This window comes from Centruroides sculpturatus, unplaced genomic scaffold, assembly GCF_000671375.1.
Source record: "Centruroides sculpturatus isolate CEXI.00-Female unplaced genomic scaffold, Cexi_2.0 scaffold72, whole genome shotgun sequence".
Lineage (NCBI taxonomy): Eukaryota > Metazoa > Arthropoda > Arachnida > Scorpiones > Buthidae > Centruroides > Centruroides sculpturatus.
This window is the reverse complement of record NW_019384336.1, coordinates 1,106,024-1,130,212: the sequence shown is the minus strand read 5'-3', so window position 1 is coordinate 1,130,212 and position 24,189 is coordinate 1,106,024. Positions and strand designations below refer to the sequence as shown.

Genomic DNA, 24,189 nt, shown 5'->3' with positions numbered 1-24,189 from the left:
ATCTGATGTCACATTGAAGTGTTTGGTCAGATATCCCATTTTTTTATATTTCAGAATCTGATTACTTTTGAACATTCTCTATCCATCTTCACAGTACAGGAAAAAGTGAATTATGATTCAAATGATTTATGATCTCTATTAACCTTCTTTGTCCTTTCAAACTACCTTGCTATTTCCCACTTTCTATTTCCAAGTGAAAGATAAAGTTAATTGATGAGCCATTTTAGAACATGTAGTTAGGTTTGAATTTTGAAGGTGTTCTGAACATCTTAGATGGTTTCAATTGGAATTTGGTCTTTTTCTTTTTGGACTCTGAATATGGACAAAGAACATCCAAAAGTGCTTACTCTATTATAGGAAATAAAAATATTTTAATGATTCCTGTAAGCAGAAAGATAATGTTCCAGTTTTTAACTTGGTCATATTTATTACATTTATGATACAGTAAAATCTTGCTAAGTCAAAATGCACTAACTTGAAGCTGTCTGTAGGTCCCAGGCACAGTATGTATATTTTTCATATAATATGATTTTGTTAAGTTGAAATTGTCGGTACTTTTAAATTAAATCTATTTTTCCTGTGTACCCTCCACCCTTTGATAGGTCTATTATCTTCATTTTTTCTTAAGTCTGTTTTCATACAGAATATAAGATAAACAAACACTACACTTTATTCTTTGTGACAAAAACAACTACAAGCCATTACAACCTTGTGTTGACATCCTTTTACTGATACAGTATGTTATTGATGTTCTGATTGGAACACAAGAGATTGCGTTATTCAAATGCACCATAAACTATACAATTTTGCAATCATTCTGTTAACAGATTCTTGAAAGTCAGTTTGATACTGAAATAATTTACAACTATAGAAAATTTTTTTTAAAAAATCCTGGTATTAAACTCATTAACTCAAAATTGACTTGTTCAAGTTGGGATTATTTTATTTTGTTTTTACCCCTTAAACATTGACTTCATGAGGTTTACTGTACGTCTGAATAAAGACTTTGAAAGTTATACTGAAATGTAATATTATATTGTCTCATTAGTTATGACAGTGCCTACTTTTTATTATCAATGGCTTTTAAAAATATTTTCTGTAATTTTTTGTTTGCAATTTGATTTTGAACAATCACGAATTCTGCCACATGAAGAACTTTCTACAGTCTAGGAACATGATGCTTTGTAATCAGTTATGACTGCTAAAGTTTTAGGTAGTATATTTCTTATAATACTTTTTGCATCCATAACTGCAATTACTCTACATTTTCTATAGAATATAAATATCCTTGTTCTGAGGATTCGAATGAGGTCTATTTTTTGTGTAATTGTGAAGAATATTGCTTGGCAAAGAAGTATTCTTATAGGATATAAATAAACTATGAGAGGATAAATTCATTTCTTCATAATAGTTTGGTTGATTGTTTTTAATTTTTGAGAGGTTCCATTTATCTTTATGCCAAAATCAATATTAAATAAAAATAAAAAGGAAAAACAGCTAATTAGGAAAACCAAAGATGGAAATCTTTGAGAAATGTTTTTGGCCTTTATTTCAACCAGCTTCAACTCTTTTTAAAAGAATGTATAATACACAATGTTCCAAATACACAATATATATTAAACATTTACTTCTTCCTTTACATTTTTATTTAATATTGTTCTTAATTCTCCTTTGGAGATTACCTAAATTATCCACAGCTTTCTCAGCAGATAGACTAAACCAGAGCAATTCACCAAATTAGATTTATATTGTATTCTAAAAGCTGAGGATGACCTATATTGAAAATAAGTTGAAAACATTAGTGAAATAAGGTTTATGATCAGCAAAATTTAGGTGGTTTGGTGAATTGATGTGATTATGAAGAAAGATGCTTTTAAAAGTTGGCAGAATGAGAAAGGAGATAATAAGGTAAGGGAAGAGAAAAGAGAGGTCTATGTGCAGATGAAAAAGAAGGCGAAGACAGAGGTCGCCATAGCTAAGGCTCAAGCCCAGGACGAAATGTATAGGTCACTCACGGGAAAAGTAGGTAGAAAAGCTATATATAGACTTGCAAAAATGAGAGGCAGAGGGAGTAACAATATGGCCTATATCAAGTGTATAAAGAACACAAATGGCAAAGTGCTAACTAAAAATGAAGAAATTAAGGCCCGGTGGAAAACATACTTTAAAGACCTTATGAACGTGGAGAATGACAGACAAACTAAAACTGAAAATGTAGAGCCAAATATTGGCCTAGTAGGCATAATAGAGAAATGGAAAGTACAGCTGGCATTGAATAAAATGAAAAAATGGGAAATCTGTGGGCCCGGATCAGATACCAATAGAGGTATGGAAAGTCCTAGGAGAGGAGGAAAGAGACTGGTTAACAGAGCTGTTTAACAAAGTACTGTTAGAGGAAACTATACCCAATGAACGGAGAAGAAGCTATTTAGTACCCATCTTTAAAGAAAAATGGGATGTGCAGGAATGTAATAAATAATTATAGGGGGATAAAACTATTGGCTCACACAATGAAACTTTTTGAAAAGGTAATTGAACAGAGGATTAGAGAGGAAACTAGTGTCACTGAAGGCCAGTTTGGATTTATGCCTGGGAGGAATACTACAGATGCCATATTCGTGGTGAGACAGGTGATGGAGAAGTACCGATCTGTGAGTAGAAACCTGCAAATGGTGTTCATAGACTTGGAAAAAGCGTATGACAGAGTCCCAAGAGAAGTTCTTTGGTGGTGCCTTAGGAAGAAAGGTGTGCTGCTTCAATACATTGTGACAATTGAAGATATGTACTATAGGGCCATCACGCAAGTTAGAACTGCAACCGGATTGACGGACATGTTTGAAGTAAGAGTGGGCTTACATCAGCGGTGAGCACTCAGCCCATACCTCTTCCTATTAGTTATGGATGTGATAACATCTGCTGTACAAGAGGACGTACCCTGGTGTGTGCTGTTTGCAGATGACATAGTCCTCATTGATGAGGGCAGGGAAGAATTACAGAGAAGGCTAAACAAATGGCAACACATGCTGGAAAATGAGGGACTAAAAATCAGCCAAACCAAGACGGAGTATATGTTCTGTAATTTTGACGGTCTCCCTGGTACTGGTGCATTAAAACTAAATGGAATACCATTGCCAGAAAGTACTGAATTCCGATATCTGGGATCTCTGCTCCAGAAAGATGGCAACATTGATAGGGAGGTTATTAGGAGGATCAATGCAGGGTGGTTAAAGTGGAAACAGGTGACAGGAATAACTTGTGACAAACGCATGCCATTTAAAATAAGAGGGCTAATATATAAAACTGTTATCAGACCCGTGCTTATGTATGGGTGCGAGTGCTGGCCAATGACAGCCACCGAAGAGAAGCAATTGCATGTGGCAGAGATGCAAATGCTGAGGTGGATGTGCGGGGTCACAAGAATGGATAGGATTAGAAATGATTACATCAGAAGTTTAAAGGTAGTATCTATCTCAGAAAAAATAAAAAGCCACAGACTGACATGGTTCGGACATGTGGTGAGAAGGAATGAGGAACATGTAACAAAAAAGGCACTAAATATGAAAGTACAGGGAGATAGAGGAAGACCTAAGAAGAGGTGGATTGAATGTGTAAAAACAGATATGATGGACTGTGGAGTGGATGAAGAAACAATTAGAGATAGACCAACGTGGCATAAATTGACATTCTGGGCTGGCCCCAAATAATCTGGGATATAGGCCAGTACGAAGAGAAGACTTTTTACTTATCAGCATTACTTTAGTTTTTGATTTTCACAATTGAAATTGCACTGGAATTTCATAAACTACTTAAAAGTGTAATATATCTTTATCTGAAATGAAAAATAAATTAAAACTTGTTGAAAGATCAAGTATTAATTTTAGTACATAAATCATAGATTAAGTATGAAAGGTTTTCAGATGTATTTATATATATTCTCATAAAATAAAAAGTTATTTTCATGTATAAATAAAAATTGAATATTCAAACTGTTTGTAGTAATTAATCTGTAAAGTCACAAAATAAGAATGCTAAAAACAATTGTAAGTGTCAAAATAATTTGTAAACTTCTAATTTTGTGAAATTATCTAAATTTTTTGCACGTTTATAAGAAGACCTTTCTTTTTTTTAAGTTAATATATACTGTTAAGGAATACTTTTCCATTTTCTCATCAATATCATTAGTTTTTAGTAGTTTGAAAAATGATTTAATTCATTTATGGATAATAAATTTAATTCTCAGTCATATAAAATAGAATGCGAAAGTGCGCACATGCGTGTATTCGATTTATAATAGCAACTTACCAAATATACAAGTTATTCAAGCTGATATTAATAACAGTTTCTTCCTGACTGTTTATAGGCTAGAAATTAATTTATTTTGAAATTTGGTCTAAAATATAATAAAGTTTCAATATTTTATAGAGGTTTAAAATAAATGCTGTGAGTCAGAAATTTATTTAAATAGCCTAGAAGAAATTTGGCATTATTTGATTATAAAAATTCAAGTTTCTGATTTCTTGAAACTAGTAAACATTTATTTGATCAATTTTTTTTTATTTTTTTTTAAATTTCCAGGTTTCAGAAATATTCAAATTATTAAACAAATGTTTTTGATTTTTTAAGATTTCTAGGTTTCAGAAATAAACATTTATTTGTTTAATATTTGAATATTTCTGAAAAATTAGTTCCTGTAATTTTTAAGAATTTACTGAATTAATGAGTCAGAAAATGTTGAGATTGTTACAAATTATTAAAGTTCTGATATTGGATAATTTTATTCTTATATATAAAAACCTTAAGATCAAGTTTAGTTATGCAATTCTTATAAATTTCTTTTAATTTTACAATGTCTTTTTTTAAAATTTAAAATAAAAGTAATTTTAAATGTTAAATATTTCATTAAAAGTAAATATTTTTCAGCTATGCCCTGGTTTGGTATTGACATTGGAGGAACTTTAGCTAAAGTTGTTTACTTTGAACCTACTGATGAATTATCCAAAACTGATTGTGATTTTGGAGATTTAAATAGAATTTGTCAGTTTCTTAAGAGCAGAGCTGCATATGGTAATACAGGAAAGAGAGATATACATTTAGAGGTAATGATTTAAAATTACTAGTCATTTAAAAACATAAAATAAAAAAAAATAAAAAAAACTCAATTCTGCATAAATTATGTTATAATATTATAAAATGAGTTTATGTAAGTTTCTAAAAAAGTTTACAAGTGATTGGAGTTTGTAAACTTTTAAGTGTGGAGCAAATGAGTTGATGCAGTTGCTTTGATGTGTAGATGGAAACTGGTTTTTATTTTGTGTGGCTGTCTGTTCACTTTTGACTAAGGCTGACAATTGCCATAGTGACAATCGATTGGATGCGAATGTTGCTATTCACTGAACAAAAATATCATAAATTGAATATGCTCTTTGTTGAATGAATGCGTACATTTTCATTGAAAAAACTTACCTTGATTCTACTACTGGGCAATATACAATTGCAGGTAAATTTGCTTTGATGTCTAAGAAAACCAGTTTGCTTTGATATTGACTTGTTTGCACCAGGCATAAGGTTTTTTTAGTAATTTGCTATTGATCTTTAAAACAAAATTATAGTTAGATTAACTGTTTTTTGTATTATAGTTATATGGGATACTTATTAGGCAATGCTATTTTTATACTTTTAAACTACTGTCCCATCCCTGTAATGCTCTATAATCACTGTTTCACATATTCATCCCCAAAGTTACATATGTATCTTCAATCTCTTTTATTGTACTGAGGAGTAATACACAACACAGAGTAGCAAACATTACAATATTTTATTAATTACATATATAACTTACAAAGCAGTGACAAAAATATGGTTTGCTATGCAATACTTCAAATCAAAAATGAATCATTTTGTTATCCAGGTGTTGAGACCCTAACATTACATAATGTTTTGTGAATACTCTTACATTCTTGTAACACATTGTAATGATTATCTGCAAACCCATTCATACCTACATTACATATATTCAATAATTTATGGAGAGTCCTGTTGTAGATGAGTAAGTTTTTATATAAAAATATTTAAGTTATTGTTTTCATATCAAACTTATATCTTAATTATTGATCTAATATTTTCTTAAATTCATTAACATAAATAATCTAATGTTTTGCTTTTCGTACAAATGATGTCTATTGTGTAAGTTTGGATCTAAAAAGATGTGAATTCAGTTTTCAGTTTTGATATTAAATGTTTTCATAATGAATAATTTTGGACATTCAAAAAATACATTTCAAACAATGAACCATATTTAATAATATGTTGTTTTAAAGGACTTTTATCACTGAATCTAACAGCTTTAATGCTGCAATCATACTTAGAATCAAATGAATCATCAAGAAGATGTATTGAAAAACCTCGATCTAAAAGAAGGAGAAAATTTATCTTTAGAATGATCATCATTACTCATGATTAAATAATGTCCTAAATATCCTGCTTACTTATTTTGTTTGACAATGATTCATATTCAGAAGAGCTGGATATTGAATTAGATAACTTTTGAAACAATGCTTAAATTTAATCCTACATATTTATATAATTAATTAGCTAAGTTCTAGCTTGAGAATTAATTCAGCTATGATTTGATTTTTTAAATTACTTGGGCTTGATTTTCTATCAAATATTGTATTTATTTACTGTCTTTAGAATTAATTAATTGAAAATTAAGATTTAATAAATGAAAATGTACAGTTGAATTAAACAGAATTACTTTTTTAATTTTATATATACTACTAATGATGTACTCAATATTTCTAAATCTTAATTAATTAGTTTATTTATCTAAGCATACTGCTACAAAACCATGATGCGGGGAGAAGAATAAAAAGCAAAACAAATATACAAAAATCATACAAAATTATACAACATATCCCACAAATATATGAAAAAACATCAATAAAATAATTAGAATGCATTTAATTGTTTGATTAACTTAAATTACTGGTACGAAACCATGATATGAGGAGAAGAATAAAAAGCAAAACAAATATACAAAAACAATACAAAATTATACAACATATCCCACAAATATATGCAACAACATCAATAAAATAATAATCAAACAATTAAATACATTCTAATCTTAAATTTATATGGGAGAAGTACCCAAAAAAAATATAAATAAAATAAATTGATAACCAACAGACTAAGCTAAACCTTACCTAGAAAATAATAAAACAACAATTAAATCACTTGTTTGCAAAACCAGATAGTTTCCCAAGTATCCAGAGCAACTGCTGGTTAAATAATAGATAAACTGCACCCTGTGCACAATTTACATAAAATTATCTATATATAATAATAAATCACACACACCTGAATTTTTTGCCGAGTTATTTTTGTTTATTCCAAACGTTTTCGGCCAATTCGTATAGGCCATCTTCAGGTTTTAATAGTTTTCGTTGTAATGGAATCATTCGTTCGAAATTCGTTTGAATTTGAACTTATTACAACTTTTATGTATAATAAATAAATTAAACTAAATATATGATAAAATGTAATCTAAAAATCGCGTTTCAATTTAACAATAAAATAAAAGAAAATTTATAACTTTGAGTTTGAAATACTAAAAACTCCAGAACATGAAAATGTTTATGGATTATTAAAACCCATATTTTTCTCAATTTTATATTTCCAAGCCGTTGGTAATGCTTTTGCATCTTTTGCATTTAGGCATCTGTCCCTCATCTTACTTCTGTAAATCTCTATTTTCTCCATTTCCATTGCGATGGAAGGTGAGTGTCCCGTCCTAACAATCTTGGCTTCATCCCATTTGACTACTGATCCGTCTGCCTGTGCCATACTTGCNTTATTAAAAAATATTAATAAAATATGAATTATATTTGTATATAATTAAATCTAAGGAATTTGGCCTAGAAATATCTCTTGATAAATTTTATAATTAAATTAATATTTTAAAAATTAATTTAGATGGTGGTGGAAGAAAAGAATTGGCCCAAGTGGAACTTGAACCCACAACTCATGTTTGCCATGTGAACATTTACCAGTTAGGCTCCTGGACCTCAGCCTGATCTTTGCTTCTAGAACTATTATTTTAGATAACCATACTAATGACTCATAGCCAAGGTGGGAGTTTAAGGCCATGGGCATTGAAGTCGACCCCAGTCAATGATGTATGTAACCAGTATGGTTATATCTAAATTAATAGTTCTGGAGGCAAAGATCAGACGGAGGTCCAGGTAGGATAACTGGCAATGTGTCTGCATGGCAAGTAAAAATTGTGGGTTTGATTCCCAGTTGGGGCAGATTATTTCCTACAGAACCTTCTAAATTAATTATTAAAATATTAATTTAATTATAATTATTAAATTTATCAGGAGATGGCATCTAATGCCTACCTTGAGGCCAAATTACTTGACATTTTAATCGGTAATTAGTAGCATTATTATAGTCCAACATAATCCTGCAATCATGTGGATTAATGGTTATATAATAAACTACTTCATACATATTTGCCATCATAGTAATGTAAATATTTATTTATTAAGAATGGTTACTTTAGAAAGCAAGATAATAATTCAACAAGAAACATTTTCATCTCGAACTAGGGCATCAGCTTAGAATTCATATCAGTCAAATACAAAAATCATTCTTATTTTAAAATGTAACACAAGATCAAACTTATTAGAATTTAATGGTGGTTCAAACACATTTTTACAAAGCATTTATGATAGGTATTAATTTTGTTTGTTTTTATTATTGTAGATGAAAAATGTTTGTATTAATAAACGAAGAGGAACACTTCATTTCATTCGCTTTCCAACCAGTGCAATGCATTCTTTTTTAGAATTGGCCAAAAATATGGGTTTTTCAAATTTAAATACAACAGTATTTGCTACTGGAGGTGGTGCATATAAATTTGAAAACGAATTCCAACAGGTAAAATTTTTATTTGCATTTTCCAAATTTAAATAGCTTATATAGTGAAAGTATGTGGAGGACTCTTAGTCTGGATTTTCATAATACCTTTTGTTAAATTTCATTGGTTATTTTTTCTAATAATATAACTATATTAAAATTAGCAAGAAATTTTAATATTTGAAATATTTATCATTCAGTAGTATTGAACTATTATTTTAATAAATATTTATTTAGATTACAAGTATGGAATTGCATAAATCTGACGAAATGGATTCGCTAATAAGAGGAATTCAATATGTTGAAGCTAATAATTATAACGAATGCTATTATTGGAGTATGCCCTTAGATGAAATAAATTGTAAAAAAGTGCGATATGATTTCAGTGATCCCTATCCATTTTTAGTTGTAAATATTGGTTCTGGAGTTAGTATTCTGGCAGTTACCGCTCAGAATCAATACAAAAGAGTAACGGGTACAAGGTATGAAAAATTATTCATTTTATTTTAATTTTATAAATATCTTAGAACTATCTGTTGTATATAGCATGTGATTTAAGAAATTTTAAAGAATTTTGATGATAATCTCAGGAGTAAATTTTGATTCATACAATGTACACTGCAGTGTTCGTTACATTGACTAATGTTTGGTGAAACCCAGTTTAGATATATCTTATGCTCAAAACATATTTTTACAATATGTCATATATTTTTATAATTTTTTACAACAAATAATATTTAATATCATCAAGTATAATACAGTCGATCCCTCTATAACACTGTTGATTATTCTGTTTTATATGAATTTCATGTTGTACGAGTCACTTAGATTTTACAAATACATGTGCCGGGCTGTGAACGGCTCAGGTATTTGTAAAATCTGAGTGACTCGTACAACATGGAATTTATATAAAACGGAATAATCAACAGTGTTATAGGGTTGTTTTGTCAGAAAAATAAAAGGCTGGAATTACAAGGGAGAGAGCTTCAAAGTTCTGAGGAATACTATCCGATTGGTATATACCGGCTTGAGCGTCAATGTCGACGTCTTCCACACTCCAAAAAGTGTTATAGGGGTAGACTGTATTTAATTTTCATTAAGCACACTAAATCAATTAAAAACATACAAAAGATGATTACCAAAACTCAATTTTTTTTAGATTTAAATATTATCTGAAAATTTTGAAGTCAGTCATAAGTTAATGTAAGTGTTATATCAGACAAGGAACAAAGGTTCTATAAAACTCCAGACAAGTGGAGTTATGTCAGACAGGACTCCTTTGGACATTGAAAGGTTAAACAGCAGTAGTAGTAATAAATTAACAGGTACAAGTTCATGAATGTTCAATCATATTAACAATGAATTTATTTTTGAAAAGATTCCATTTATGAAAACAAAATAGAAAAATATCATTCAGTATAGAATTATATTTGTTTCTTAAGATAAATTATTACTAACAACCAGTATCAAATGATAAGTAATAAGTAAATTTAATTCAAAACAAATTAAATTTCAACTGCTAAATTTAATAAAAAGTCAAATTGAATAATGAAATGAAAGTATTAATATGGATTTTTTTTTCATGTTTATAATTTATGCACTATAGATTTTGGATATATTTTATATTGGTTCAAAAACAACACAGAAGAACTAAAAATCTTAATGTTTATCAAATATATTTCACAAAAATATCATTAAATTTTTAATCATTCATAGAAATTTAAAGATATACAACCTTCATTATTACTCTAAGAGTTTTTTTTTTTTTGTTATAATATGAAAATGGACATAAATGGATACTACTAACTAAAATAATACACGTGTTTTATTATTTCAGTTTAGGTTTTCAAAGATATTAAAAAGAAATATGAAATTGATTGTATGAAATTTTTTTTTCTTTTGATAAATTTTCAAAATAGTACTTTGCCTATACTTTCATTCCACAACCTTATCTCTGGCATTGATATAATCTAATATAATCTATGATTTTATAGTTGATCATCTTTATAATTAAACTGTAACAACATATTTATATTTATTTCAGAAATAATTCACAGCAACACTTTTATATACTTGTTTATTATGTAATTATTAAATATAAATTTATTTTAGTTTAGCAACTATAATAATTTAGTATTCATAATTATTTTCATGGGAATTTCAGTCTAGTATATATTTTCCAAGAAACCATAGAATTGGCTTATTGTTATCAGTCATCTAATGTTAAAAGAATAAGAATACAGTGGGTGATTGGTTAACAAAGAGATTGGATAACGAACACTTTCACAAAAGATTTTTATGTTCAGACAACGAACATACGATCGAATAATGAACACCCCACAGAACAAACACAAGAAGTGATGTAAAATAATGAATACTGATTGGTCTTCCCTTGTCTTCAGGCAATAATTCAAAACTTTTTGGAGTGTGGAAGACGTCGACATTGACGCTCAAGCCGGTATATACCAATCGGATAGTATTCCTCTGAACTTTGAAGCTCTCTCCCTTGTAATTCCAGCCTTTTATTTTTCTGACAAAACAATTCTTTTATATATTCGCAAGACTGTCGGGTAGGCACTCGTTAAGTTTTGCGTCTGTTTTTCTTTTTTGAAAAGTGAGAATTTAATAGCAAAGATAGAGAGTGGGCAGAAGATGCCTAATGTTTCTGGGCAGTATGGCATGAACAGGTCTACAGTAGGCTACAGTTTAATGTTATTTAAGAAAGATACTGTATAATCAAGAAGACTCAAGTAGTTAAAGGAGTAACAAAAATCACATCTGAGAAATAAAGAACATCGAAGAGTTCATAATGGAACCTGAAACGGAAATGACGACAGAAGAACATCAAGAACTCTTGAATGAAGAACGCCAAGAAACTCAGCGAGATATGTTTTCTTCTGAAAAACAGGATTAATTAATTAATGTCGATATCTGTTATTAATTAAAGATCCTTTGAAGAAGTGGGAGGATGTCAGAACAACGGTCTTAGAATGGCATCCAAACCAGGTTGAGGCTTGGGGATTTCTACAATCGCAATGCTGTTAATTACTTACAAAAAATCCTGAAGAAGAGAGAAAAGCAATCGACATTAGACAGATTCTTTAATCCTTTCAAACGGAAAAAACATGACTAATAAAAATGCAAGACTGTGTATGTATGTATTTTTATTATTACATATAAATAAACGTAGTAAGAAAGTATATATTTTTTTATTTTTGGGGGTCTCCAGAATGAATTAATTAAATTCACATTAAAACCTATGGTATATCGGTAATTGGTAACAAACAATTCGGATAGCGAACAAAGTCTTTAATTAAACAGATTATGTTCATTAACCGATCACCCACTATATTAACAAAACAGAAGTTAAAATACTCTGATTTACAACAAGTGAAATTTTATAAGTATATCAGTTACAATTATTACTTTCAGATAAATAAGCACTAAATCTGTCTTCTTGTGATGTCATACTTAACATATGGCTGATAAAGCTCAATCATTGTGTTTTAAATGTTAAACATTGTTTTTAATCATTATTACAGTACAGTAGGTTAAATTACTGACTTTTGTTATTTCATTTATATGCTGGCTGAATGACTATTAATTAATAGTAATTCAGCCAATAACTATTATAAGTAATTTGGCACTAGAGACAGGTGTTAGGCACCATCTCTCACTAAATTTAATATAATTTGCCAATCATTTGGCTTTAACAATTATTATAATTAATAAATCTTAAATCAATATTGTTCAACTCTTTAGCGACACTGGAAGCATACTACACTTACACTTAAAACGAACCTATTACCGGCATGTATCTTATAAAAATCGTCCCACAAACGTTTCTGAACTTTATGAAGTTCTTCAGGTGGAAATGGAATATTTGCAAAAAAATCGAACAGATTTCAAATCAAAAAGTTCGCCAAATAAAAATACATGCATCAATCAAAAAGAAGAGCTCAACCTATCACCAGCCTGGCAACTTTTCCTGGACAAGTATCTGTAGTAATTGACACATGCGCACAACGGCACATGTCTGTCAGAGTGGAATTTGGTGAACTTTTTGATTTGAAATCTGTTCAATTTTTTTGCAAATATTCCATTTCCACCTGAAGAAGAACTTCGTAAAGTTTGAAAACGTTTGTGGGACGATTTTTATAAGTAATAGGTTTGCTTTAAGTGTAAGTGTAAATTGTAAATCTTAAAACAATTTAAAATGTATAATTTAAACATTCTTTTAATGTTAATTTGATATAATAAGAACTTTCAGCAATTGTATACTTATTTACCTAGCCTATTTAACATTATCAGTTATCATCAATGCAGACAAGTGCAAAATAATTACAATAAGTGCATTCTATTCTATTTGACAATTTGCATTATTTTTTATCACAGAACATTTAGATGGTTTATTATTTTAGTTTAGGTGGTGGCACATTTTTAGGTCTATGTTGCCTATTGACGGGATGCGACACATTTGAAGAAGCCATCGATCTTGCTGAAAATGGTGATAACACGAATGTGGATAAACTTGTTCAAGATATATATGGTGGTGATTATACTAGATTTAATCTCAGGGCAGGAACTGTTGCCAGCAGGTAAAAAAGAAATTTTAAACTTATTTTTTAATATTGATATGTTTATAAATGTAGAATATGACATTCTTTAAAAAAATAATTTAATTAATGTAACAAAACATATATTTTGAAGAATGATATAAGGTTTTTAAAAGATATTAAGGTTCAAATAGAAAATTTTAATTCTAACTCAATAATCAATTAGTCAATCTTTATTGACTTAGAAGAAATCCTCCCTTATGTACAAGGAGATATATACACAAAATACAGAATAATGAAAATACAGTGTGTTACAAAAAAATGGTATAAATTATAAAGACACACAAAGAATCTTCTAAATAATGCTTGTACTATTTATAACAATCTTTCATAATTTCTTTAAATATTTAAAAAAAACTTATTATTTTTTGGGAGGTTAATTTATTGTAATATTTTAGTTAAATTATTTTTTTACTTATTTAACTTATTTTGTTATGTCAATTCTCTAAAAATTCCCTTTATATAAATAGAGATTTTAGAATGTTCTAAATAATAATCATTATCTGACAAGAACTGCCAAAAATATTTTAACCTCAATCTCTGGTATAATTTGCATTTTAAAAGAAAAACTTGATACCAAGTTTGGTTCTTTACATTCCAAACAGATATTTTGATGTATTTAAAGTCAAATTGTTAACTAAATTTAATATTCATTATAAATCTCACTAGAAGTATTAAAGCAAAAGACATCACAATGTATCTTCTTATAGAATAGGTGATGGACATTCTTAAGAATAAATGAATATCAAGAGTTGGAAGGTAGATATATTTACTTTGTTTTAATTGTGTCAAAATGTGTCTCAACTCTGCCACAAAAGCACATGTGACCAAAAGCAAATAGATGAAATACATCTGATAGATCAGAAAGATTAAAAGTAGCAAAAACTAAGCAATGGTAAAGAATGAAACCATTTTGTAATTTTATTTCTTTTTTGATTAATATTTGTATAAGCTCAAATTCAAAATAGTTGGGATTTTGAATTTTATTTCTCAAAAATTTCTTATATGAATTAATGATAATTTTTAAAGTATGTCCATTTCAAGTCTGATAATATATATAGCCTGTAACCGAGTGACTCAATTTAAATGACATCCTCAAAAATTGAATTTGAATGCTCCTTCATTGTGATGGCCCTTCATGCCAATTAATTAAAAAAAATTTTATATTTGTTACATAAATATGTTAACATATGTAGTTAATACACATACATATATATCTTGTATTTGAATAACATTAACCAAATGGATTTATATATTTATAGAAATCCTTTTGATTAGTCTCATTTAGTTGCCTGATTTTCTTTTTAATAATTCAATGAATTAACTGAAAAGTGTAGTTTAACTAAATTCTATACCTATAAGTCATCTCATTTTATGAAAATGACTTTCTGCTATTGTGGTTACTTGGAAAGTGACAGTCAGATTTGATAATCTACATTAAATATATCATTATTTATAATTGTATGATCATCTTGTGAATAAATAAATTTCATGTTAGTGAGTTTTATAATCTAAAATAATTTCAAATTTCAGTTTTGGAAACATGATTTGTAAAGAAAGGCGAGCAGCTATTTCTAGAGAAGATCTTGCAAGAGCAACACTTGTTACTATTACAAATAACATTGGATCTATTGCTCGAATGTGTGCAATGAATGAGGTCAGTAATCTGCAAGTGTATTGATTACTAATAAAATTTATTTAATAGTACATATAAATTTAAGTGTTAGTTTTTAAAATGACGCTCATCTAATTTTATAATAATTGTAAATAAATTCTTCATTGTATAGTGTATTAAGTTTAGTACAGGTAACCCCTGAATAACATGGTAGTTACGTTCCAAAAAATGCTGTGTTATGCGAATCCGTGTTATGCGAATCAAAGAACTAGTACGAAAAGGAGGGTTAGGTTCCAAAAATTAAAAAACATGCTACTATATTTTCATAATTAAGATAAATATCTTTATTAAAATTTTCTTAAGTGATACATATTAATATAAATTAAACAATGTTTTCTTTGTCATCACTAAAAGCACTATTAACCGAGAGCGTTTTATTTTTGGCAAGTTATCGTTATCCTCTGAGCATTTTTCTGCATTATTTTCAGATTCATGCTTTAACTTTTGCAAAAAGTGTATGAAATTTTAGATTGCTTGCTTTTAGTTAAAAGATCTTTATAAATTTCCTTATATGGTGCTAAGCACTTAGCACCATATAAGGAAATTTATAAAGACCTTTTAACTAAACAACTTATGATCTTTTAACTAAACAACTAAAGATCTTTTAACTAAACAACTAAAGCACTTATGAAATAAAGGAAAAACATCTGGCAACACCAGAAGCAGAAGCGTCGAGATATGGCAAAATTGAAACAATTTTCGTGAAGGACCATGTGTATGGAGAAGAGAAAAGAAAATTTACACACCAAAGTACTAATAGTTCACGAAAATAATAATTTTCGTAAACTATTAGTATTTAAGTATGTAAAAATTTATTACATTTCATGTTGTACGAGGGTTTTACCCATTTCTCGAACCGTGTCAGAGTGGATCCGTGTTATACCGGGGATGGTACCAATTCTTGAACCGTATTAGAGTGAATCCGTGTTATAGAAGTGCCGTGTTATACGGGGGTTACCTGTATATTGTAAATACAATATATAGTGCACTTCCACTAAATCAAACTGATCTTTTGTTTTATTTAACACTAAATTCTGCAGCCAAAAACAAATCATGAATTTTTTTAAAACTATGAGGAATTTGAAAAATTAATATATTTGTTACTTATATTTATGTTAAAATATGTGTATATTACTAAAAATTTTTAAATATCATATTTAACTTTTTTCTTTATAACTTTACTGATCCAAACGTGTATAAATATTAGTCCAGATTAGTAAGAGTGCATTGTAATATAATGAATAATCCTAACTAAACTGATTGGATTGACTTGATTAATCTTGATTGAAATAATCTAATTAAATTTAATTATTAATCTAAATATAAAATATTCGCTTTGCTAAAATGCGATAATTTTTTAGGGAATTCAACGTGTTGTATTTGTGGGAAACTTTTTACGTGTAAATACAATATCTATGAAACTTTTGGCTCATGCCATGGATTTTTGGTCTGGTGGAACAATGAAAGCTCTCTTTCTAGAACATGAGGTTAGTATTAATTAAATGATATTAATTTTGTTTTCACTACTATTTATTAAATAATTAAATCATTATGGTAGTTTGTGTATTTATTTATTTAAAAGTATTTCAAATAAAGTAAGTGTCATAAACAATTTACTGGTTAAGTACTTGTTCTAAATACATTTTAACTTTTGTGTGCTCATCTTATTGTTTGTGTTTTGCAAATTGTTAGTAAAAAATCAAGTTCTCGAAGATAAAATAAATCATTGTTTACATTCTCCTTTCAAGAATGCTTAAGCTTAAATAAAAAATATTATATAACTTACATAAACTTTAGGTTATTTACCATACTTTCCAGCATATAAGATGACCCCTGACTTTTGAGAAGATTTTCCTGGGTTAAAATGTCGTCTTATATGCCGGAAAATATGGTAGTTAAAGTGAATTCTTTTTAAGAAAAAAAACCCATTAAAGAACATTCATACATTGCATATCTTCATGAACTATTTGTTTTTCTCTAAAATCAAATTGCTGCTCTAAAAGACAATTTTAGACATTTAATATAGAAGACATTAATTTTAACATGACAAAAAATTTAAAATAAATTTTTAAAAATTCTAATGAATGAATGTAATTGTGAAGAAAGTCATTAAGAATTGTTTTTTTGCTTCTAGCATATAAAGCTATTTGGATTTAAAAAGTATTCATATCTTCATTAGAAAAGTTTATTTAATGTTGTTGTTAGAACAAAATATTTAGTTAAATCACCTAAAATAAATTGTGACAATTTTTCTGTAATTTTTACATTTCTAATTAATATTAAACAGTAAGTTGACAAGATTTTTAAAATAAATTTTTTTTATAAATTTCGACAGCAATGAATAAATATCATTATTAACAAAAACACAAACTTTTTATATCAGTTCATTTAAAATTAATAGTTACGATATAAATAACAAATTACTGCTACAATGAAACCATGCAAGATTATTGCCAAAATAATATAAATTACTCATTTAATTAAAATGATAATTTTTAGAGAAAAATTTGAATACAACAAAAAAAAAACTTAATTTTGGACAAGAACTATTACTCCTAATACAATATCTATAGAAGGAAAATGAAACTTCCTTCTATAAATATAAAAAATACTTGCTAGCAAGTCTTCTTCATCTTCTATAATTATATTATTAAACTTGAAAGTTTTAAATATTAAATTAATTATGAAAATAAATTAATACCATTAAGTAGCATTTGAATTATAAAATGAAAATAATTTTTTCCAGGGTTATTTTGGTGCTGTTGGATGTTTAATGGAAATGATGAAATATTCCATGTAAATTTTTAGCCACAAAATTAATTCCTTCCAATTGTATCTACCTACTCACATTCCAAAAGCTATTACACAATGATTTTCCAGAACAACTTGGCTCATTCTGGATCAATTAGTAAAAATTACTCAACCATCATTTAAAGAAAATATATTTATGGATTTACTTTTTAAGAGAAGACTTTTTAGAATATTTTATACTTAATGCTTTTTGACTAACTGTACAAGTTTTGTGATTTAATCTTTACTTAATTTTTATAGACAAAAGTATATATATATATAATTTACTGTATTTTCTGGTCAATAACCTGAGAATATTTACATGCAACATTTTCTACAAAAATTTTGAATTTTTAAATCGTTTTATACCCAGTGCATAAATTATTTGATGTGGAGATATCCTATTAACCAGTAAATATAAAATACATTTGTTTTAGTTTGAGAATGCTAGCTTTATTACATTTTTATGCTACATTTTTTTAATACTTTCTGTTTCATGGGCCATACCAGGGCCTTTTCTTTATATCCATGATGGATTTTTTACTAAGGGGAACTTTTATACCATATTAATTTTCTACCTTTATTTCGTAATGAAAACTGTCACATAAAGAAATCGGAGTTACATTTTATCATAAGTTTTGCATTTTCAAAATATAAACAAACTAATGTCACTAATTAATTATTTGATAATGAAGAATAGACAAGATTTATAAATTAGCATGTTTTTTAATTGGGTAAACATTAAAAGAAACATCTATAAATTAATTTAAAGTTTCAAAAAAGAAATTTGCAAGAAAGTAGTCTCTAAAATTGAATGGCATTTATATTAAGTTTTTTGTAAAGCCACCGTTAAGCATCACATTCTAATTTACGAATTATACCTAAAAATTGGCTCCGTTAATTTGAAGTTGGAAGAATATTATTCGGAATAACGATTTGTTTATTGTACTATTAGTTTGAGTAAACGGCAAAAAACATAATTTAGTAAAAGTACAAGTGTCCCAAAAGTCTTTTTCAATTTGTTTTACCCACTGTGCGACGCAACCGACGATAGGTGCGCAGGAGTTATACCGATCGCCAGCCTCGTCCTTGGGAATTTCGTTGCTATGGAGCGTTTTACAGGAGCGGAGCGTGCGTGCTGCGTGCGCGAGTTTTACAAAAACAATAATTCTGCCATTATAGCGCGGCGAAAATTTTGTAATCTTCATCGATTACGTCATATAAATGAAGCACCGAGTACTCAACTCATCAAAACATGGGTACAGAAATTTGAAGAGACTGGTTTGGCAATGAGCAAACTTCCGACGGGGCGACCAAGATCATCAACAAGCGAGGAAAGTGTGGAGAGCGTACGCCAGTCAGTTATAGCGATTCCCGCTCTCTCTGTTCACAAAAGAGAAAGTGTCTTAAATCTTCCTAAAAGTTCCCTACATCGCATAATGCGTAAAGACTTGTCTCCACCCTACAAGATACAGTTGGTTCAAGAATTAAAGCCAACAGATGGTGCTGAGAGGCTTAACTTCGCTAAGCAGACGAGTTGACATAAACTGGCCTCCACGTAGCCCTGATTTGACACCAATGGATTTTTTCTTGTGTGACTACCTTAAATCAAGGTATACAGCGACAATCCTACCTCTCTGGATCAATTGAAACAAAATATCCGAGAAGAAATGGCAGCGATCACGGAGAACACGTACCGAGAAGTTCTCAGAAATTTTGCCCCCCGTGTAGAAGTATGCCAGCGAAATAACGGAACACATTTAGACGAAGAAATAAATTCCCAGGGACTGTACTTTATTACAATTTTTTTTTATTTTATTAATTTAAACTAATACATTATTTTAATATTGATTTTTTTTTTTATTTTGAAAAAGACTTTTGGGACACCTTGTATATAAAGCGAAGTGACATTAGGAAGATTGAAGTTCTGTCCCAAAGAGGGGGGTCTTCTAACACTCTTACTACTAAAACAGACATTATATCGACTGGCATAAAAAAACATTTAGTTATCCTCCTGCATAAGTTTGGTTTTTCTGGGAACTCGAAAAATATAATAAACGACAGGGAAAAATTGAAGTAACCACGTTCGATGTAGTTTACTACGCACAAATCTATATTTAAAAAACGATGGTTTACAATTTGGCATTTTAAAATGCGGCGTTGCAGAAATATTTTTTGTCATATCCACGTATAAAGTACGTTTTTATAAACTATGCACGGAGTTAGGAATTTCTTCGGTAGTATTATACTAAAATTGGAAAGATCAAGCTTCAGACAGTAAGTTGACGATTGAAATATTGTTAGGGGTAATTAGCACGTATTATATTTGCCAAGTTAAATATTGCATATTTTTTTTTTTTATACAAATCGAAAAGCTAGCATCTCGATCCTTATTAAATTTCCATACGTTCGAGGCCAACCAAATGGCCACTTGAGGAAAAAAATAGATTTTAGAACGAAAGCGGAATACAAACCAGACCAGAAGCTACGGTATTGTTAACATTTTCAATATTATTGTGGGTGATCGAGGATACGATTGTTAGTATTATTGTATATACATATATTTATAATTAGAATTGTGATAGTGTATATTAAACCTATTAACGAGATATTTTGATTTAAAGAAAAAACGGGATTCCTTCTAAATCGATATTTTCCCAATCATTTCGGTTTTTCTCTAGTGTTCCGAGTGTTTTAAATAAAAGGTTTTTAGTTATCACTCGTTCGTCGTTTAAACCCATATAAGGTCATTGGAGAGAGAACTTTAATTATAATCCTCGGCACTTTTACTATCTCTTTTTCTATCGGTTTTTTTCTGTATGTATGGATATTAGTGTGTGGGGGTCACGATTTCGTTCACCCTCTTTGAAGCATAATAACTCCCGCCCGTGCTTTTTGTCGAAAATGTCTGAAATTTTATAGGGAGTTTGCTTATTAGGGGACGGGTGCCACTAAATTTTAATGGTCGAAGATCGAGGGGGTGAGGAGAACAAAAGAATTTCCTTCGGAGCTTGGTCTTTTTATTCCATCGTCGTACTTAATTTGTCGATTTAACAAAAAAATGTTTTCAATTAACACATTTTTAGTGTCAATACGAGTAATTATTTGTCACCATGTTGGGCTGCAATTTTTAATCGTATTTTAAATTTGTTTCGTTTAAAATATACGTTCTCCGCCTCGAATTAGTAGTGGCTGGTCCCCGTACATTTCGGTTAGCAACGGAGTGTTGCCGCTCGTCTATCTGGCTCTAGCTCCTTCCGGGGAAAGTTTTGAATGGAAATAACGTGATCCGGTTTGCACCGGAAGTTTGTATATAATTAATCGGGGCCTCCCGCTTCGAATACGTGGTCTATAATTTGATTTATGTAGCTCCGTTCTGAAGATGAAGGAAAGACAGACCGACGACAGTGGGAATTTATAAGTCTATAATTTTTTCAAAATTGCAGCCCGAAAGGTGTATATAATGTCGCGTGCTGCGTATTAAAAAGAATTTTCTACCGGTAGGACCGAGTCTCCGAATTTAAGCTAGTGACCCGCGTTAGCGTCGATCGAAAGGCAATTCTGTTTTTTTTTCTTTTTTTAATACGTTGTAAACTTATAATCATCGAGTAGAAATTATTGTTCGATTCGAAATTCTTTAGGAATTTCTTAGTTGGGGAGGCGGATATTATCCCTGGGCTTTTCCAATAAAGTTGGTAAAATTTCCCCGGATATATTTTCGAAAATAAGGTATTTAGGCGGAAAAACATTGTTACAAACGGTAAGTCCGAAACCGCTGCGAATTTTCGCCCGCGGTTTGAGTTACGATTTACGGAAGGAATCGACGTCCGGGGATGGAGTTTCCGGTTATAGAGTTTGAACGGGTGGAAGAAGTCGCCGGTCCATAACGGAATTCGGATCTTTTCGTTATAACGAGGTATGGTCGTCTAGAGCAGTGTTTCTTAACGGGGAACCGCGTCCCCCTGGGGGTCCGTAAGAAGTTTGCCGGGGGCCGCCAAATTATGCAAAATTTCCTTCAGAATATAATAAAAAGAAAATTGATGTATAGCCGAATATCATATTGAAAAGTGAAATAAGAAAGATAAAGTCTTCGTATTTAGTTTTTTGTATTTCTTATTTCTTCCTACCTACAACTTTGTTAGTACAGAAGAAATAAATGCAAATATGCTACTTACACCGCAGTATTTACTACTTTTATTCCAAAGTAATTCTAAGAAACTATTAATGCTTGGAATTTTAAAAATAAAGCAATAATAAAAAAAATCAATTTATTATAGTTAATTTAACAAATATAAATTATTATTTAAAAAATGGGGGCCAGAAAAAAATTATGAAATATTTGGTGGGCCGCAAGTATAAAAAGGTTAATTAAGAACCACTGGTCTAGAGGACGCGGCTGCCGAAAACATATCCCTTTACCTTTCGACCGGACCGAGGAGAAAATAGTTTCCATCCGATCGGAGTTTTTGCGGCTCCCTAACGGTTTGTTTCTATCAAAACGGAACGTAGGGAAAATCGGGAGGGTGGTTCTATTATTTAATTTCCTCGTCTAAACGGAAATTTCCACACGTTTTTAATGGGAGTCGGCGAAGGTGTGGACGTAACGCTAATTTTTAAGTATGGTAAAACGTTTGGGCAAAATTTACTGTGATATTAAAAAGACAGACCGACATCTTCCACCTGGTTTAAAGGGAATCTCGTTAATTTTTTTATAAGTTTTATATTTGTTATAATAAAATATTTTTGTAAATATTTTCGTATCGTCTATCGATACTCGTATGACCGATCGGATGAGGTTATCTCAGGATGTACTGTGATAAAATACAAATAAAGTTAGTATAAAACGGAATGTTGTTTCCTGGCTTTCTTTTAATCGTCGTCTGAAAACCCTTAAATTCCGTCATAATAGACGAACCGGACTAAACGCTGGTTTATACACGTACGCCGAAATTAACATTTTTTCCAAATCCGGGTCCGAAAACGAATAAGCAGGAAATTTTTTTTATCGAATTTAAACTTTGTTTTCTTTTTAAGGACGTCGTTCTTCCCTTTAGTTAAATACGATTAAAGCGTATTTTCCGAGGGAAAAGAAAAAAGTTTATTCTCATTTTAACGGTACGTCGGTTATCGGTCCATAGCGCTCCCGGAACTGTGGTGCGCGATTAGATTTCCGGTACGTACTTAATTTTAATTACGCTGACGTACCGGTATGTACAGTACGACACATGGGTAAAAGCGGATAAAGTAAGTAGTCCGTGGAGGTTTTAAAGCCTAGTACTCTTGTGAGGAAACGGGCGACGGAACTGCAAAATGACGTCACTTTTGCCGTCGAAGCCGACGGAATACCCACTCAGGCGGAAAGCGGAACGGTCGTCGTAATATCACGTGGGACGACGGCATTCGAACTATTGCAGTGGGCGAGGCTAAAAAGCATTATTTATACACTAATACGCTATATTACCGTCAGATTTAAATAATAATTCCTAACTTCCAACGATTTCGAATATTTTTGCTATCCAAATTTTTCGTTTTTGTGCTTTTTTATTTGCGAGAAGATCGTAAGCAAATTTAGAAAGTTTAATCACTAAAACAAAGCAATTCCGATCGGTGCCATTTTCGACTACTGGTAACTCCCGAGCGAGCATTAGTTCTAAATAATGCCGCTACGGCGAACAGCGCCAACGACGGGATTCGATTTGTGGTCGTAGTTGCAAATTACCAATGCTTTATTCGTAATTTTTACTTCTAAAAAATGAAAGATTTTTTCCATACATAACGTCGGCCTTTTCGCCCGATCCGAAGAGTAAAATTGCACGTTTATCATACTGTCATAAAATAATGAAATGTGGCGAGTGTGGTTTAAAATATAGTCATAGACAAAGTACAAACAATGCGATCTGTTATATACCGGCACAATACTTGTTTTCTCTTCGTAATTATAAATACTTTGTCGAAATTATTAGTTAAAAGTGAAACAGTTATAGGACAAATAGACAATAAGGACTTAATGTGTTGTAATTTGTTTAGAAAATAAATGTTTAGAAATTGCACATGCTCCATAAAAACGACTAAAATCTATTTAGTGTAGGCTATTTGTGCATATAAGTTTTTAGCTTTTACGTTAAAGGCTTAAAGTACAGTACAGTAGAGCATCGATTATCCGACCCCCGATTAACCGTCACATCG

At 30.0% G+C, this 24,189-nt stretch overlaps 1 protein-coding gene across 1 annotated transcript in view; it reads left to right on the top strand.

The window, feature by feature from the left end:
• LOC111632031 (pantothenate kinase 3-like) overlaps positions 1 to 23,892 on the top strand; it is a 46,096-nt gene extending 22,204 nt beyond the window's left edge. The window contains exons 3-9 of the mRNA XM_023376389.1: positions 4,921 to 5,096; positions 8,770 to 8,943; positions 9,160 to 9,404; positions 13,344 to 13,520; positions 15,072 to 15,195; positions 16,575 to 16,700; positions 17,960 to 23,892. Coding sequence (XP_023232157.1) covers positions 4,921 to 5,096; positions 8,770 to 8,943; positions 9,160 to 9,404; positions 13,344 to 13,520; positions 15,072 to 15,195; positions 16,575 to 16,700; positions 17,960 to 18,013 — 1,076 coding nt within the window. The 3' untranslated portion in view covers positions 18,014 to 23,892. The remainder of the gene's footprint in view (positions 1 to 4,920; positions 5,097 to 8,769; positions 8,944 to 9,159; positions 9,405 to 13,343; positions 13,521 to 15,071; positions 15,196 to 16,574; positions 16,701 to 17,959) is intronic.
• The last annotated feature ends 297 nt before the right edge of the window (positions 23,893 to 24,189 follow it).